This window comes from Sinocyclocheilus rhinocerous, unplaced genomic scaffold, assembly GCF_001515625.1.
Source record: "Sinocyclocheilus rhinocerous isolate Xijiao unplaced genomic scaffold, SAMN03320098_v1.1 scaffold1874, whole genome shotgun sequence".
Lineage (NCBI taxonomy): Eukaryota > Metazoa > Chordata > Actinopteri > Cypriniformes > Cyprinidae > Sinocyclocheilus > Sinocyclocheilus rhinocerous.
Window position 1 is genome coordinate 600,681 of NW_015626862.1, and position 15,336 is coordinate 616,016.

The 15,336-nt window shown below is 37.3% G+C and overlaps 1 protein-coding gene across 1 annotated transcript in view; it reads right to left on the reverse strand.

Moving 5' to 3' along the window:
* LOC107716604 (inositol-trisphosphate 3-kinase B-like) overlaps positions 1–14,387 on the reverse strand; it is a 45,014-nt gene extending 30,627 nt beyond the window's left edge. Inside the window, exons 1-2 of the mRNA XM_016523104.1 lie at positions 14,132–14,387; positions 10,818–12,054 (exon numbers count right to left, since the gene is read on the reverse strand). Coding sequence (XP_016378590.1) covers positions 10,818–11,867 — 1,050 coding nt within the window. The 5' untranslated portion in view covers positions 11,868–12,054; positions 14,132–14,387. The remainder of the gene's footprint in view (positions 1–10,817; positions 12,055–14,131) is intronic.
* Between the last annotated feature and the right edge of the window lie 949 nt (positions 14,388–15,336).

Here is a 15,336-nt window from a genome sequence, read left to right on the forward strand (position 1 = left end):
CCCCCTCACTTTGTGCGCCCTGGCGCCGACCCTGGTCCCATATTTGCATGGAGAAACACATTTGCATGACTTGGTTTGTGGTTGGAGAAATACTTAAAGGGTTAATTCACCCCAAAAATGACAATTCTGTCATTTGTTGTTCCCCTTTGGTCACCCTTTTCCATGCAATTACAATTAATTGAATTACAATTAATGAGGACCGGAACTTTCAAGCATCAAAAGGATGCAGAAGCACAGCAAGCACAATGAAAGTATTATAAATGCGGTCCATATGACGTGTGTGTGTTACATTTTATTACTTTTTGAGACGTGATAGCAGTGAATAAGTTGCTTTTAATCTCTGAATCATCAGAACTGAATCAGTCTGATTCCTGAATGAAATTTTCAGACTAGTTTTGTGAACCATATGAACTGATTCATTGAAATTATCCAATTCAAAAGAATGATTCATTCGTAAATTTGACATTACTACTTCTCACATAAATTCTCATGAGTGCAGAGAACTGGATGCACCGATTTTCTGTGAATAATTATTTAAATTTCACACAAAGCTATCATACAATTCTATCATATAGTTTTAAAAGATTTGGAATATATTGCACTACTTTTATGATACATTTATTGTGCTTTTGCAGTGTTTTGAAGCATAATATCTCCCCATTCTTTGTATTTGCATAAAAAACATGTACATTTACATGGAAGTGCAACCAACTACATACAAATTTCCTTTTCTATTCCAGAGAAGAAAGAAAGTCATACAATTTGGGGATGACATGAGGGTGAGTAAATGATGACATAAATTAGGCCTACAATTTTTTGGGTCAACTGTTCTGTTGTTGTTCCAATAAGAACATTAAAATCAAATCCAGTTTGTGAAATTAATGACACGATGAGAGAGGTTAAAAATCTACTCATATTACTTTCTTTAGAGCATTACTCATTATATGTTTTTCAAATGGAAAGTATTTAAGTGAACAAACTGCTTTTGCACAATACTGTGTTTGCAATCTATATCAATTTTCCCAGTTCCACAAGTAAATTGCAACTGTTTTGCAAATGCAACTCTATTTTATATTACATTCTGAATGTACTGCAGATCATTTCCTGGATTGGCTTTGCTGATTTAATCATAAGCATGCAAGTTAAAAACCCTGGATATTTAAAACATAAGATGAACAAAAAGCTCTTTTAAGATTGTATGGTGAAAACTGACATATTTAATAGTATTTGATGGCACACACAACAGTGTCAAAAGGAGAACTAAAGGTGAGCGACCTCTCCTCTTATGATAAGTGCAACATCATCTCAAAACCACAAAAGTTTCCGACAGCAATGCACCCTGGGAAACACCAGATACCTATGAGTTTGAGTAGATGTTTGCATGCAGTGCCAGAAGACTAGGACTATCAAGTGGTGCTTATTTTGCTGAAGACCACAGAGTGTTACTCTGTAAACATCAGCCCGCAATAACAATCAAAGCAAAGCCTCTGTAGAAAGAAGACGTAATCCTGCGTGAGCAGTGTTGGGGAAAATTACTTTTAAAAGTAATGTATTACAATATTGCGTTACTCCATAAAAAAGTAACTAATTACGTTACTTAGTTACTTTTTATGGAAAGTAATGCGTTGCGTTACTTTTGCATTACTTTTTAAATCTGGACAGGGCTTGCTTGTTTGTTTTTAAAATAAAAAAGTTATATTTTTGGCAAATATGAAAGCCTTTTCACACCAAAAGTGAAATGAATAAGCATCAGGTTGAAGGGAAAGTAAATTTACATCCAAATTTCAAAACACTTCAGCATTACCCCCAACACTGTGCGTGAGTCACACAAAATAGTTGAATAACAAGACGCTGACAGTCTTGACTTTGAGCTGCCATCCCCACTCCTCTCTCTTTGCTATTTTATAAAGTAACTATCAATAGCTCAGGGTTTTGTTAAATTGGGGAGCGGAAGCAGCAGCGCCTTATCGCAAGGGGAGCACTCCGTGGCGCTGGGTCGTGCCATTGTTCTGATAAGGGCAGTGTGAGCTATATGGAGCACAAGGAAAGGGATGCCGCTCTTTACAGCGTCTCCTTGACCTCACGGGTGTTGTTAAAGTTTCCACTTATTCTATAATTCTATAATATAATTAGAATATATAGAATATAAGTAAATCTGAATATATATTTACAAGTCTGAATATTTAAATGTTAATCAGAATATTTTAAGTCTGAATATATAGATACAAATCTGTATACAATGCAAATGAATTAAGTACAGTTACATTGCATATTGTATTATTCCATTTTTATTTTAAATACTCAATTAAAAAACAATATCAGAGAGGTATAGATCAGGATACAAATAGTATTGTGACCTGAGCCTGACAAAGACATGAGGGCGGGGCTAGTTGTTTTGCTTTAGGTTAGAAAGATTACCTTCAAGTGTGTATTTGTACATATTGTTCATTCTTTTTGAGTAAATGGCGCTTTAAATGATATGATATGCTCAAGCGTAGTGCTTTTTTCAGGAAAAGGTAAGACATTTCAGATCAGCATCTGTATCTTGAAAATCCTGAGGTACAAGTTTCCATCAGCAAGTCAGGTACATGTCTAAATTGCATCAGACCATGTCTGTTCAGAAAAAAACGTGCATGAAATAAAGAGTCAAGAAATTAGGTTCAGCTAGACTCTTTAATACTTTTAGAGGATATACAGTAGGAGGATATACAGCTCAACACATGTCAGAAATCAAGAGAGTATTATTTAGCATGAATTCCCCATTGACAGTTGAAAACTACATTGTCACGTTTCTTGACACTCCTGCCCTTTCAAAGCATGTCATAGCTGTTCCTGCTTGTCCTGAAACTGGTCTTTTCCTATCAATGACAGGAAAGCTCTTTCACAGAAGTAAGACCTCCCATTAAACTGCCATTTACTGCACCTTAATGTACACAAAGGAGTAAAGCTGTTATAAGACGCTAAGCAGAAAGCTGTATCACTTGCTCCTTATGGGATTTGTTGAAATAAAATACACCCTCTTCACATATTTCCTTGTTTGAAGATGACGTACTGTATAATGGAGTTGTGAAGGGGAGGGTCTGCTCTGTGTAAGGGATAATGTACACAACATAATAGCTCTGCTTCAGAACATAGTGAGCTGTCTACTGCCTACATAGGGAGCTGCTTACATAGACAGCATTCTAACTGTCATCGAACCTCACATGTGACCGATTTGAAACACTACAAATGCAGCAACATCACAAATAGCAACGCAAGAGACTCAACATGATAAAAGGTTGCTAAGCTAATGCTATGATTCACCAATAAGCATAAAAGCACACATATTTTGATTAAAACAATTCATGTTTAATCACACTGCTTTTTTTTTTTTACCTTTACTTATATTGCGCTTCATACAATACAGATTGTCAAAAGCTTTACAGTGTTAAACAGGAAAATAGTCTGTCAATAAAGCAAACAAAATTCAATTCTGCTGTTTTAATATACAATCTATATTTTATTATACAATATGTTGTATTTTTTATATAATACATTATTATTTTTATACTTTTTATTAAATGAAATATGTTTATATATAATCAACATTTCTCTCGCAACTTGAATACATTTTTCAGGAAGTTTGTTGCCTTCACTAATGCATGCAATACCTTAAAATATGGCTAAAACAAGGTGTCTTAGGTGTCTTATATATTAATTTTGTTCATTTCTCAAATTGATTAGGTTCATTGAACATTTAACTTTATTTAAAGGAACACTCCACTATTTTTGAAAATAGGCTCATTTTCCAACTCCCCTAGAGTTAAACAGTTGAGTTTTACCATTTTCGAATCCATTCAGCCGATCTCCGGGTCTGGCGGTAGCACTTTTAGCTGTAGCTTAGCATAGATCATTGAATCTGATTAGACCGTTAGCATCTCGCTCAAAAATGACCAAAGAGTTTCTATATTTTTCCTATTTAAAACTTGACTCTTCTGTAGTTACATCGTGTACTAAGACTGACGGAAAATGAAAAGTAGCTATTTTCTAGGCCGATATGGCTAGGAACTATACTCTCATTATAAGCACTTTATTTTAAGGTCCAGTTCTCACTATTAACTAACTATTAACTATGACTTCTGCCTCAATAAACTCCTAATTACTGCTTATTAAAGGCAGGGTATGTGATTTTTCAAAAACACTTTAGAAAACTGATTTGTGCCGAATCGCAAAACAAACTTGTAGCCAATCAGCAATAAGGGGCATGTCTACTCGTGATGTGGAGGAGAGCGCGTTCAGTGCATGGGACGGACATTAGCCGAGCCGAGCGAGCTACCAGAAATCACTTACTCTGCCTTTAATAGTTAATAAAGTAGTTGTTAAGTTTAGGTAGTGGGTAGGATTAATGATGTAGAATATGGTCATGCAGAATATGTGCTTTATAAGTAAACCCCCGATATGCTATGCATGCTTGCTTATAAACAACTAGTTAAAAGTGAGAACTGGTCCCTATACTAAAGTTGTTTTTTTTTGCAAACTTTCATTTAGCCTGTCTCTATTCTGTTATACTGGAACTAAATTTCTCTATATCCGGTTATGGACACTGAAAATGATGCATGCAATGTTGCCTTAAATATAGATATCTTAGCATAATTAAGTTTCATGCTGTTTTAGGCAGCTCGCATGGTTTTGAATCAGAGCAAATGCCTACTGACTGTACATTATTTTGTGAATTATACAACTGCATGAAATATTGACTTGATTCAAGGTTAATTTATTAAGAAGAAAAAGAACATAAAATCAGTTCCCTGAATCAATGGTCAGTTATACAGTTTAGCGGTGCAAAATGCCATGACTGACCAATCGGAATCAAGTATTCCAGCAAGCCATGTAATAAGGATAGGCATGCAGGTTTTAGTTGCAGGCCGTAGGTTATGCCTGTACATCAAAGTTACCACTACAAGAGAGTGTAGCGATGTGCAGGGGTCATCAAAGTAGTAGCTCACTGCTCATTTCCAGCAGTAAACCATTACACTCATCTGTTTCTCAGAAAGACAATCACAATAACATTCCTTATCGCTAAGAATGGCTCATGTCATTCTGTGGCTCTTCTTCTTTTTAAAATTAGTAGGGGTAAATGGAAAAACATTCAAAACTAAAAAAAAAAAAAAAAAGAAAAAAAAACTAACTACAAATTGAAAAAAAAAAATCTAGCTCTTTCCTCCCATTTTAAGTGTAAACAACCACACATTAGTAGTAGTAGGGTGGTTTCCCCTTATTGAAGTGTTCTACGATGCATACAAGTGAAGCCTGTTGTTAAAAAAGTGGCCGGCACAACAAAAAAAAGGGGCCGGTGCACTTCCTGTCTGTTGCATACAGTATGAAACGGCTCCCTCCAGCAGCACTGCTGCAGCTAAGAACCCCAGCTGTTTGAACCAGGCATGCCTTGACGTCAGCTGGTCGCCAGGCAACCGTCAACCACAGGGGTGTTACATTTTCCATTGCTCGTAGCCTTCAGATCCTCCAGTGTATCATGCTGCAGCACTTGTATGCTCACAGTTGGGGTGATAGAATCAACCTCACACAAAAACTGTTTGTGCTGGGTTGGCTCGCACGCCACTGCAGGAGTGTAAGAGTTCGGAGCAAAGCTATGCTAAGACTGAACAAATACACAGGGCTTGTTTTGTCAGTCTATATCTGGTTGCTGAACATTTATACTTTATTTGAACAACGCACACTTTTAGTACATTTAGTTTTTGGCTTAAAAAGACTTTTTGGACTTTCTGGCTCAACCATTGGTGCAAGTTTGGGGCAGGACTACCTGTTAGTTAGACTAATGAATGATGGGGGAGGGATGAACATATTTGCTAAACCTGTTTTAAACTATTACTGTTTTTTTCACTGGAGAAAGCAAAGTTATGGATAGAGGACTCATACAGTATTTTATCTGGAAGCAATGTTTTGAATTTAAAAACGAGTTGATGGTTTTGTTTCTTACAGACATGCAGTTTTTTTTTTTTACTTCACAAGACATTCATTGATGGAGTCATGTGGGTTACTTGTGGATTATTCTGATGTTTTTATAAGCTGTTTGGACTCTCATTCTGATAGCACCCATTCACTGCAAACACACATTTGTACTGGCTCCCTTTTAGTTTATAATGCTTTTTACTATCCAATCAATTCATGATCTCTAAATTGGTGACTTATTTGGTATAATTAAATAATTTAATGCTGTCCATGATATTGCTCTAAGAACGACAATATTTCCCAACAATAAACAGCCTGTGAGTGTGTTCATTCAGTTTGCACAATTTTTTTTTACATGAACATGTGTGCTACACACACTATCTCTAGAAAGCTGTCTGCCCACTTGTTGTAGCCTGCAGCCTACAGCGATCCACAGGCCTAGACATGCTTCATCATACCTTATTCAAATTCTCACATAAATTTTCAAACCTGTTGGGCTTATATTAGAGTTAAAACAACCATTAATATGCCAGAGCTTATTAAACTGCCAATCATTTTAATGTAACGTAACATCATTTCAATATTGACCTAATACAGTCAACATCAAGGCCTACATAAGCAGAACAAATAGAGCATTATTTTTGAACTTTACATACCGAAGATGTGTCGTGCAATTAGATAAAATAACTTCTAAAAAATATTCCTGTTTTTTTTTTTTTTTTTTTTACAATAAAGCTGTGGTTTTTAAAAGGTTTTAATTCAAGACCCAGATTTTACACTGGACATCAAGTGGTACAACACTCAAATAATATTGTTATTTACACTATTATTATTGTTGTTGTTGTTGTTTTATTTCTATTTTTATATTATATTGTGTAGGGGGAATGATTTTTGTATTTTCTTTTTCCTTTTAGAATCTGATTAATCCAATTTATTTTGCTACCCAAATCATATGATTAGTTGCATTTTATTTTATTATATTTTATATATTATATTGTATGTAGAGTTAGGTTTTTGTATTATATTGTGTGGGGCGAAAGAATGTTAATAGAAGTTAATTATTCCTATTTATTTTGCTATCCTAACTATACATGATTATATGGTTAGTTATTTGCATTTAACATTGTTTTTTCAGCTTCTGTTCCAATTAGAACAGGCCTGCAACATACCAGATAAGAACCACTGATTGTAACACAACTTGTCTGGATCATGCAATAAAATGCAGCTCGGCATTGTGGTAAATAAACAAAAAGTGACAAAGACGTGCAATATAAATGCTCACAGCTTTGCTCACAGCAGGCTTGGTTAGGCTACACTTGCTGTTGGGTTTGCTAGAGCAAGTAACCACAAGCCTCTGTGCAGAGACAGACAAACACACAGACAAGGGTTCTTCCCTCATCTGATTGACACAGGAAAAGGAGACACCAGATCAGGGGAGTTACTGAGCATGCAGAAAAGTGAACCACACCTCTTGGACAGTGTTATCTTGTGTATCTGATCGTCTTTATTAAAAGAACTTGCCGCATTAACAACAACAGTGCATTGCAAGCGTGTCAAAGCAACAGGAAGACCATTTTTAAAGATACACAACGATAATTATTCCTAATAGTGGAGCAAAGCAGAGCATACTTACAACCAGTCCAGGTGCATTCCCTAAACACATCCTGGCGACACACCTTTAACCTGGTCGCAAGGAGGAAGTGCAGGGAAAATTTAATCTTGAGAAACTCATCTGTGGTATAGTTTCACTTTCTGTGCTATTCGAAAACATTTGGAGATCCAAAAAAATTTATGAGTTTGCAGTCTCAGTGAAGTGAAATGTGTAACAGCTGTCAAAGGAACCGTGCTTGAGGGATCCCCTCTGCTGAGCACATGGGACGTAATTAGCAGTACTAAACCACAACACACCACCATTAGCGCTTAAAAGGCAAGCCCACTGGAAACTTTTCTGGGTCACATGTTTGACCGAAAGCAATGATAACAAGTTTGTGGTTTTTAATCACCATTAAATTTTCCGAAGGGCTGGTGCTGCTCACGAAACAGAAACCATGCTGCAAGTGTTTGTAGAGTAAAATGAACACAGATATGTTTATTGCTCATGAATTTCACCCCAGACTGTGTTACTGTGTGTGGTGAGAGGCTAAGCAGAACCATGAAATGTGAGATAAACCTGTTTTGGAAGAAAGAATGAGATCATTGAAAGCATCTGTTTATTGATTTTTAGTTATAACCCTTTGAAAAGCATCCTTGTGATAATCTTGTGATCACTCAGAGCCTGGAAACAACCGAGTGAATAAAAAACCGAAATGACCACAGAATATTTCAACAGTTAAGTACACAATGTGAGCCAAAGGGTTTTCCTACAAGGCTAGCTTAAGAAAAGAAAGCCAAGCCACAGATATTTATTGTATATATATATATATATATATATATATATATAAATATAAGCACAAGAATATATAAAATATTTATATATAGAATATATTTGTGTGTGTGAACATAATCTATAATCTAGGGATGTGCAGAACTACTTATTTTATTTACTGACTTTTTGCCTTTATTACACAGGACAATTTAGAAGCAACTGGAAAGTAAAGGGAGAGATACAGAGGGTGAACAGTACTAGAATATGACCTTGGACCGTCTTGAACCCGAGTCCATCTGTCACGGCACAGTCGACTAATCCTTTGTAAGGAAACCCACTTGTATTATTATCTTTATTATCCTGGTTTCAAGTTCAACACAAGTCGCGAGTCTTGGCTTTTCTTGGTCTTGTTCCCACCATGCAAATTAAAGCGGCCGTGCCACTAAAATGTCAAAACCAACAAACAAAAAACTAGAATTCTTTTTAGCAGCATTGCTGACATGCTAATAGACTAGTCACTTTTGAGAAAGTTAATTAAAATAAAATTTTTCACAAATATTTGTCATGCACCTTTTTTAAGTAAAGGTCATTAACTAGTATACATTATTCAGACCAGTAAAGTGAGCATTAGATAGCTCACTTTAATTGACTGTTCCCTGAATCCCAACAACATGCGGCTCTGATAGTACATTCTGCCCTCCAAAACCAAAGCCATTCCATTGTAAATGCACATGTCCGGGAACAGCAAAGATTACATCGCAGAAGTTCAAGGCTATCAAGTGATCTCACCCTGTGAATAGTTAAACAATCTTTTATGAGTGCTATCATTCCTCCAGATGGTACAATAGGATGTTTGCTCTCCTCCAATGTGTTTATAAGGAATAGACGTCACATAAAGTGCCCTGCGGGGTAGAGCCTGTGTGGCAAGCAGAGCCACATTATTCTACAACTTAGTGTGAGGCTGGAGGACTGTGTGACATCCATGTCTAAACAATGAGCTTCTCTGTAACAGCACGCTAGCCGCAGGGTCTCTTGATGCGCCTGCAAGCGCAACATGCCTAAATAGGCGGGCCCACACATTCTCATGAGGGCAAACGTCGCAGAGACAAGCGTAACCCCCTAGAAAGTGCGTCACACGTGTCACTTGTGCAGCATATGATTGTATACGCTTGAGGTATATGAATTCTATAAAACTGCTAATGCTGTTGACTATGAGGTCTCCATGTTTCATTTACTTGTAATGAATGTTTTTGTTTGAAAAGCTAATAAAACACATAACCTACAACTAAAGTGTTTATTTCCATGTAACCACTTCATGACAAATCATAATTTAAAATTTAGAGTATGAACCCATGGAAAAGTTGCTGTCGCTAACTTTATACACCGCTGTTGTTTCCTCACTCTTCTTTTGTACTTTGTTTAAAGGGCGGCCAACTAAAGTCAGAGAAAAAAGTCCATCTGACAGCAGGACACAGAAGTACCTTTGTATGTGAGAATGTCAACAGTTACTCAGGGTGACTACAGACGAGCCCTGAGCAGGAGAGCGTAAGGACAGTGTGAATGCAATGGAGGAAGTCGAGAATACATAACTTGTGGGACTGACCGGTACGTGTATAAGCACTTCTAAGGTAAAACCTACACCCCTGAAAGTAGTTCTGCCAAACAGAGAAACTGAAGACATCTAAAAAGCATTTGTGTTTGACAGCAACAACATCAAATTTCGTATAAATATACTTAATTATGATGAAAATACCAAAGATGGCTTGAATAACACAGATAAACTATACAAGGTCGCAGTCGAGTGTTTATTGTCTTTGTTTTATCATTCAAAACGTTTATATCTTCTGTTTACTCAGTTACAATGATAGCAATGCCTTTGTCCATTTTAAGGATTTCCTGAGTTCTATTCCTTCTGTGATGCACATGTGGAGTTTCTGTGCAAGGGCGCCCTCTGGCGTCCAGTATGAATGAAACAGACATTAAATGTGTTTATAGCGCTCAATAATGGCCAATCCATCCTATTTTGGGTAATTTTTTTTAAGTATCGGTTCAGACACCGTTTAGGCACCGGTACCATTTTAAAAGTATCGATTTGTTACCGGTATCGTAAAAAAATAAAAACAATACCCAACCCTAGTTATCATGTGAAACCTGGTTCAAGTTCCGGTCCTGTCTGGCTTCTTGTACACTCCCAGAAAAAATTTGCAAAAATTGTACCTTGGGAAAGTAAACTTTTACCTTATTTTCCCCCTTAAAGGAGCATAGTAGCACTTTTAGAGTACTTATTACTACTCTAAGGTGCTAAGATGCACCTTTTAGGGGTAAATAAAATAGTTGTTCCTTAAGGGTACTGTCCCAATGACAAGCTGCTGTACCATTAAAGGTGCAATATTTGCACATTTCTTTTCTGACACTGTATTTTCCTGTCAATTATCCACTGTCCTGTCTACAAAAGCCAATAAATTAAGTATAAAAGAGAACAGAGTATAACAGGTGGTCTTACCGCTTTCTGTTGTGTCTGCAGGAAGGCTGGGGACCGCTCTGTGTCGCTGGAAATATCATCCTCTGATTCCTCCCAGGAAGAGGAGAATCCCGTTGACGAGGCAGAAGAAGAGGAGAGCTTCCTCATGGCTCTGTAAGGTTGAGGACTAACCTGGGGCTCCTTGCCCTCCCCACTGACCTCCATGCCGTGGTCCGTAATAATGACAGCGGGGATGGAGCCCACCTCTGGACTGACCCCGTCGGGCTCTGCCTGGGTTTCTTTTGGCTCAACTTCCGCCTTTGTCAAACATGTCTCAGTCCAAGATGCTGAGCACTTATTGGCCTCTGGTGAAGTCCTGGAGTGATTGTAAGTAGGGCTGTCAGCTTTGCTCTTAGTTCGTGCTGATGTGCTTTCAAGTGGGCAGCCCTCTTCTGTATTTGGGTCAGCCCCGTCCTTCTCTTCACCGCTGACCTGCAGCCCCTCCTCCATGCCAGAGAAGCGCTTTCCATTTTGCAGTTCTTTGGGGATCCCCATTGAGTGATCCTTGTACTGCGTCACAAGTGTTTCCTCTGGGTTTAAGGAGAGATTGGCAAGTTGGACAGGGACAGAATTCAGGGGAGTTTTCCTAGAAATCCGTGGGCTTCGTTGAGCCGATATTTGGGCCTCAAACAGGTCCACCTTCTTGTTCACCTCCACGTTCTGCAGTTCCTTGTGGCGCTCAAGTTGCTGAGCGGCACGGCGTTCTTCGTTCTCCTCTTCGTCCTCCAGGCCGGACCCGCTTAGTCTTCGCACACGACTTCCCACATGCACACCCAGCGATTCCGGCAGTCGACATGGTGAATGTGCCCTTTGACAACTGGAACCGGTACCTGTTGGGAAGACGAAGGTTTTTCCTGCTGACCCAGGGCTCAGGCTGCCGGGGCTATAGGGACCTCCACTGCCCCCAAGCACCGGGCTAAATGTAGAACGACTGGGCACTGAGAGCACAGGCCTTCCTGTCCGTGGGCTGCTCTTATTGGTCAGGTTGTCGGGGTTCATCATTATCAGGCTGTTCAGAGCATAAGCTGCCATAGTGGCAGACTGACTCTGTCCGTTTTTGCTCCCATTTAGGTCTACTCATCCAAAGTCCATTGGACTTTTGAGCCAACCATTGTTAATAGGAACCAAGGAAAGCTGACATGTAGAATAGATTACAATACCAGACTCCTTTCCTCATTCACATATTATATCCACTACTGGTTTATCCTTTAGCAGAGTGCTGAAACAAAGCACAAGAGATGGTTTAAATAGAGAATATCATGTTTTAATGGTTAGCGTACTGTTGTGCAAAACACTGAATGTGATGGCTATGATAACAAGACTGCCTGAATAAATTCAGTAAACGTGAGGGCATTTCAGAAATGCAAAAGTGCCTTATTGTGGTCACTGTCGTCATATTCATTTGCATTAAACACCTACTGAAATACAGACAATAAATTAGTTTTTTTTATTGTTAAATGTAAACGCCTTCTGCTGATCACCAGATATTTTTATAATTGTGTTGGTTTTGATTGCTATCAAGATGTTTCCGTTGGCTTCTGTAGTGAGACGCTGCAAGTTTTGCTTGTCCTTCTGACTAATACTAGCTCATTTATTTGTCTGAATAATCTTCACTAAGAGTCTACATGTTATGAACCCACAGTTTTAAGTGCGTCAGACAAAATACCTTTTTCCATTTGCAGAAACATACACAGAGCTGATCAGATATAACCTTTCAACATAACATAACCTTTTATGTCTTCGCCTGGAAAAGAGAACGACTGAGGATGTAATACAATACAACTTCATACAAAATAATAATAATAATAATACATTTCAAATACCATAACGCTTATATCGCATTTAATGTGTCTTGCCAGTCTGTAAACGAAAAGATAATGATGTACATTAATTTTCACATACCAAAAAAAAGTACCTGTGTCTTTTTACTAACAGCGCTGTTTGTGAGGCCTCAACCCTGCTGATGTTAAGCATCTGAGGATCTTAAGGAAAAACAGTCAGTGAGGTATCCATTAGCTGCTTCCATTTATAGCAAAAGCTACGACATGGGAAAAAGTTTAGTTTAACTGGTGCATTGAAATTTGATTAACTCAAAGGCTGAGGCAAATGATTTCATAATGAACCAGAACAATTTCCTGCAAGTTTTCCAAGTGGGACTAATTATTTTTGCAGTTGAGGCAAATGATCCGAGGATCAACACACCCAAAGAAAGCAGCAAAATATATCTGTATAGAAACTGTTTAGTTGCAAATATATAATTTTCCTAAACACTCTGTCAGGATGCTCACCTTCCAGCAACCATATGCGAATTGAAACATCCACCTCTTCAAGATGAATTTGGTTGTTCGATTAAATAGCGATGCCTTTCGTAGAGTCAAGGTAAACATCACATGCTTTGACTAAGAAGTCAGGTGGGACGGACACATTGTGTCCTGCATTTTAAATTGAAGGGGAGAGGTCAAAGTTGGAATGCACCTCCTCTCTTTTTACCCAACCACCACCCTTTTAAGTGATTTTTAACGGTCCATTATTGCTCTAACAATTCAAATGCATCTTGAGGCATCCCACGTCACTGGTGTACCCCACTGTTTGTGTTTCACAGCAAGTGTGATGTCTAAAAGCCGTTCATCATCACAGAGGATCATAAAGCAGCAGAGGGTTTATATGAACTAATCTGATACAAGAAAAAATTACTCTCCTGAGTCTTTAAAGCATCTCAATAAAAGCCCTTCACTGAACTGCCCACCCTTTGGCATTCACTGAATTTGAATGAGCTGGAAAACACGTGCTCACTCTCTTGTGAACACAGTAGAAGCATTTGCCACATTCTTATTCCAAGAAAAATTATATTCCATTGGGATTATTATGTATAAGAAATACATAAATAATAAGAACATAAATGGATAGTGAAGTTTTTTTCAAGGATAAAACTTGATCACAGTTCTTGCAAAGGTAAAACACATTCATATACATTCACACCTTACACTTAGTGAATATTAGGCAGTTTTTCTATATTTTCTATCGTATTTTAATCAGTTTTCAGAACAGCGGTACATAAAACATACACTTTCTATTGTCATCACTATTTAAGATGTCTCAACAACCCCTTAATAATAAACCCCGAATAGAAAACGCTTGCATTATTACAGTGCCATAAACTAAACAGATCTCTGCTACTCTCTCAATACACTTCGTTAAGTCAGATAGTTGAGTCTGACTGTTTTAGGTCTCCTTTATGCAGATGTTTCTAAAAAGTGAACTTTTACAGCATGTTCACACTAAAGTCGGATGCTTACCAACAAGTCTCCTTGTTGCAGACGCTGTTGCTTAAATTGTCGCTGAGGCGCGGATTCGCGAATCCGGGACACGTAGCAGAATAAGAACTAGAGCTGCTCCGCTGCTGTTACATTCCAAGAGTTCTTTCGCCAATTTAAAGCAATGTAACTGTGTTACTGTGTATCACACGAGCTGTTCGACACCTCGCGTCAGAGCCGTATGTTTATTTAATGTACAAAAGGCAGGAAGGAAGTTAAAATGACAGTGAGTCTGAATTCAACGGAACAGGCAGAGCCTCCCTGAGCTCTTTCGCACATTGAGCACAAGGGGAAGAACGAGGCTTGATGTCTAAGACTTCAGCTCAGAAAAGAAGAGCTCCGTTTGATTTATTACTTTATTAACTAGACTGCTGAATATATAGATGCTTGTTTGGTTTCTTGTTTTGTTTACGACTATTTTACAAATCTACCAAAGGTTTGCAGTTTGCACCCACTTGACTGAACGTATGTTTTTATATTGAGGCTTAAGCTGTAATATATATATATATATATATATATATATTACAGAGAAACATATATAATGCAAATAGCAATTTAATTAATATTTAATTATTGTATTATAATTACATGTATTTTATATATGTATATTTATGTATATTTCTATTTATATTATGAATATTTATGTGTCTGTGTATATGTATAATATTTATATATTCAAGTGAAACATAATAATGCAAACATTAATTTAAAATAAAAATAGTGTTTTACATCATTATTGTATTATAATTATATTAATGTATTTTTATTTTTGTATATTTTATATATGAACTGATATACCCACTTTAAAATATTTAATATTAATATAAAAATATATTAATTATATAATAATATATGATTAGCAGGTTATAACAAAAGATACAACCAAAAGATCTATCCTGCTCTCTTTCTCTCTACTTACATTTCAATATTTGATTCTTAATATAATGTGTAGTCGTTCTCAATCCAGAATATAATTGCATCCTCGCTGTTAAGCATTGTATATTGTAGTTATATGTGCTGATATTATTAATGAAAGTTGTTAAGTGTTACCCATACATTCTTTTAACAACCTGTATTTGTAGTTTGAATGACTCACCAACTAAGCAGAAGAAGGGTCTTAGTAGCTCAGTGGGAATGTCTTCTCTGATGTATGTTCATGAAAACCATAAAAACAGGCCTAGACTCTG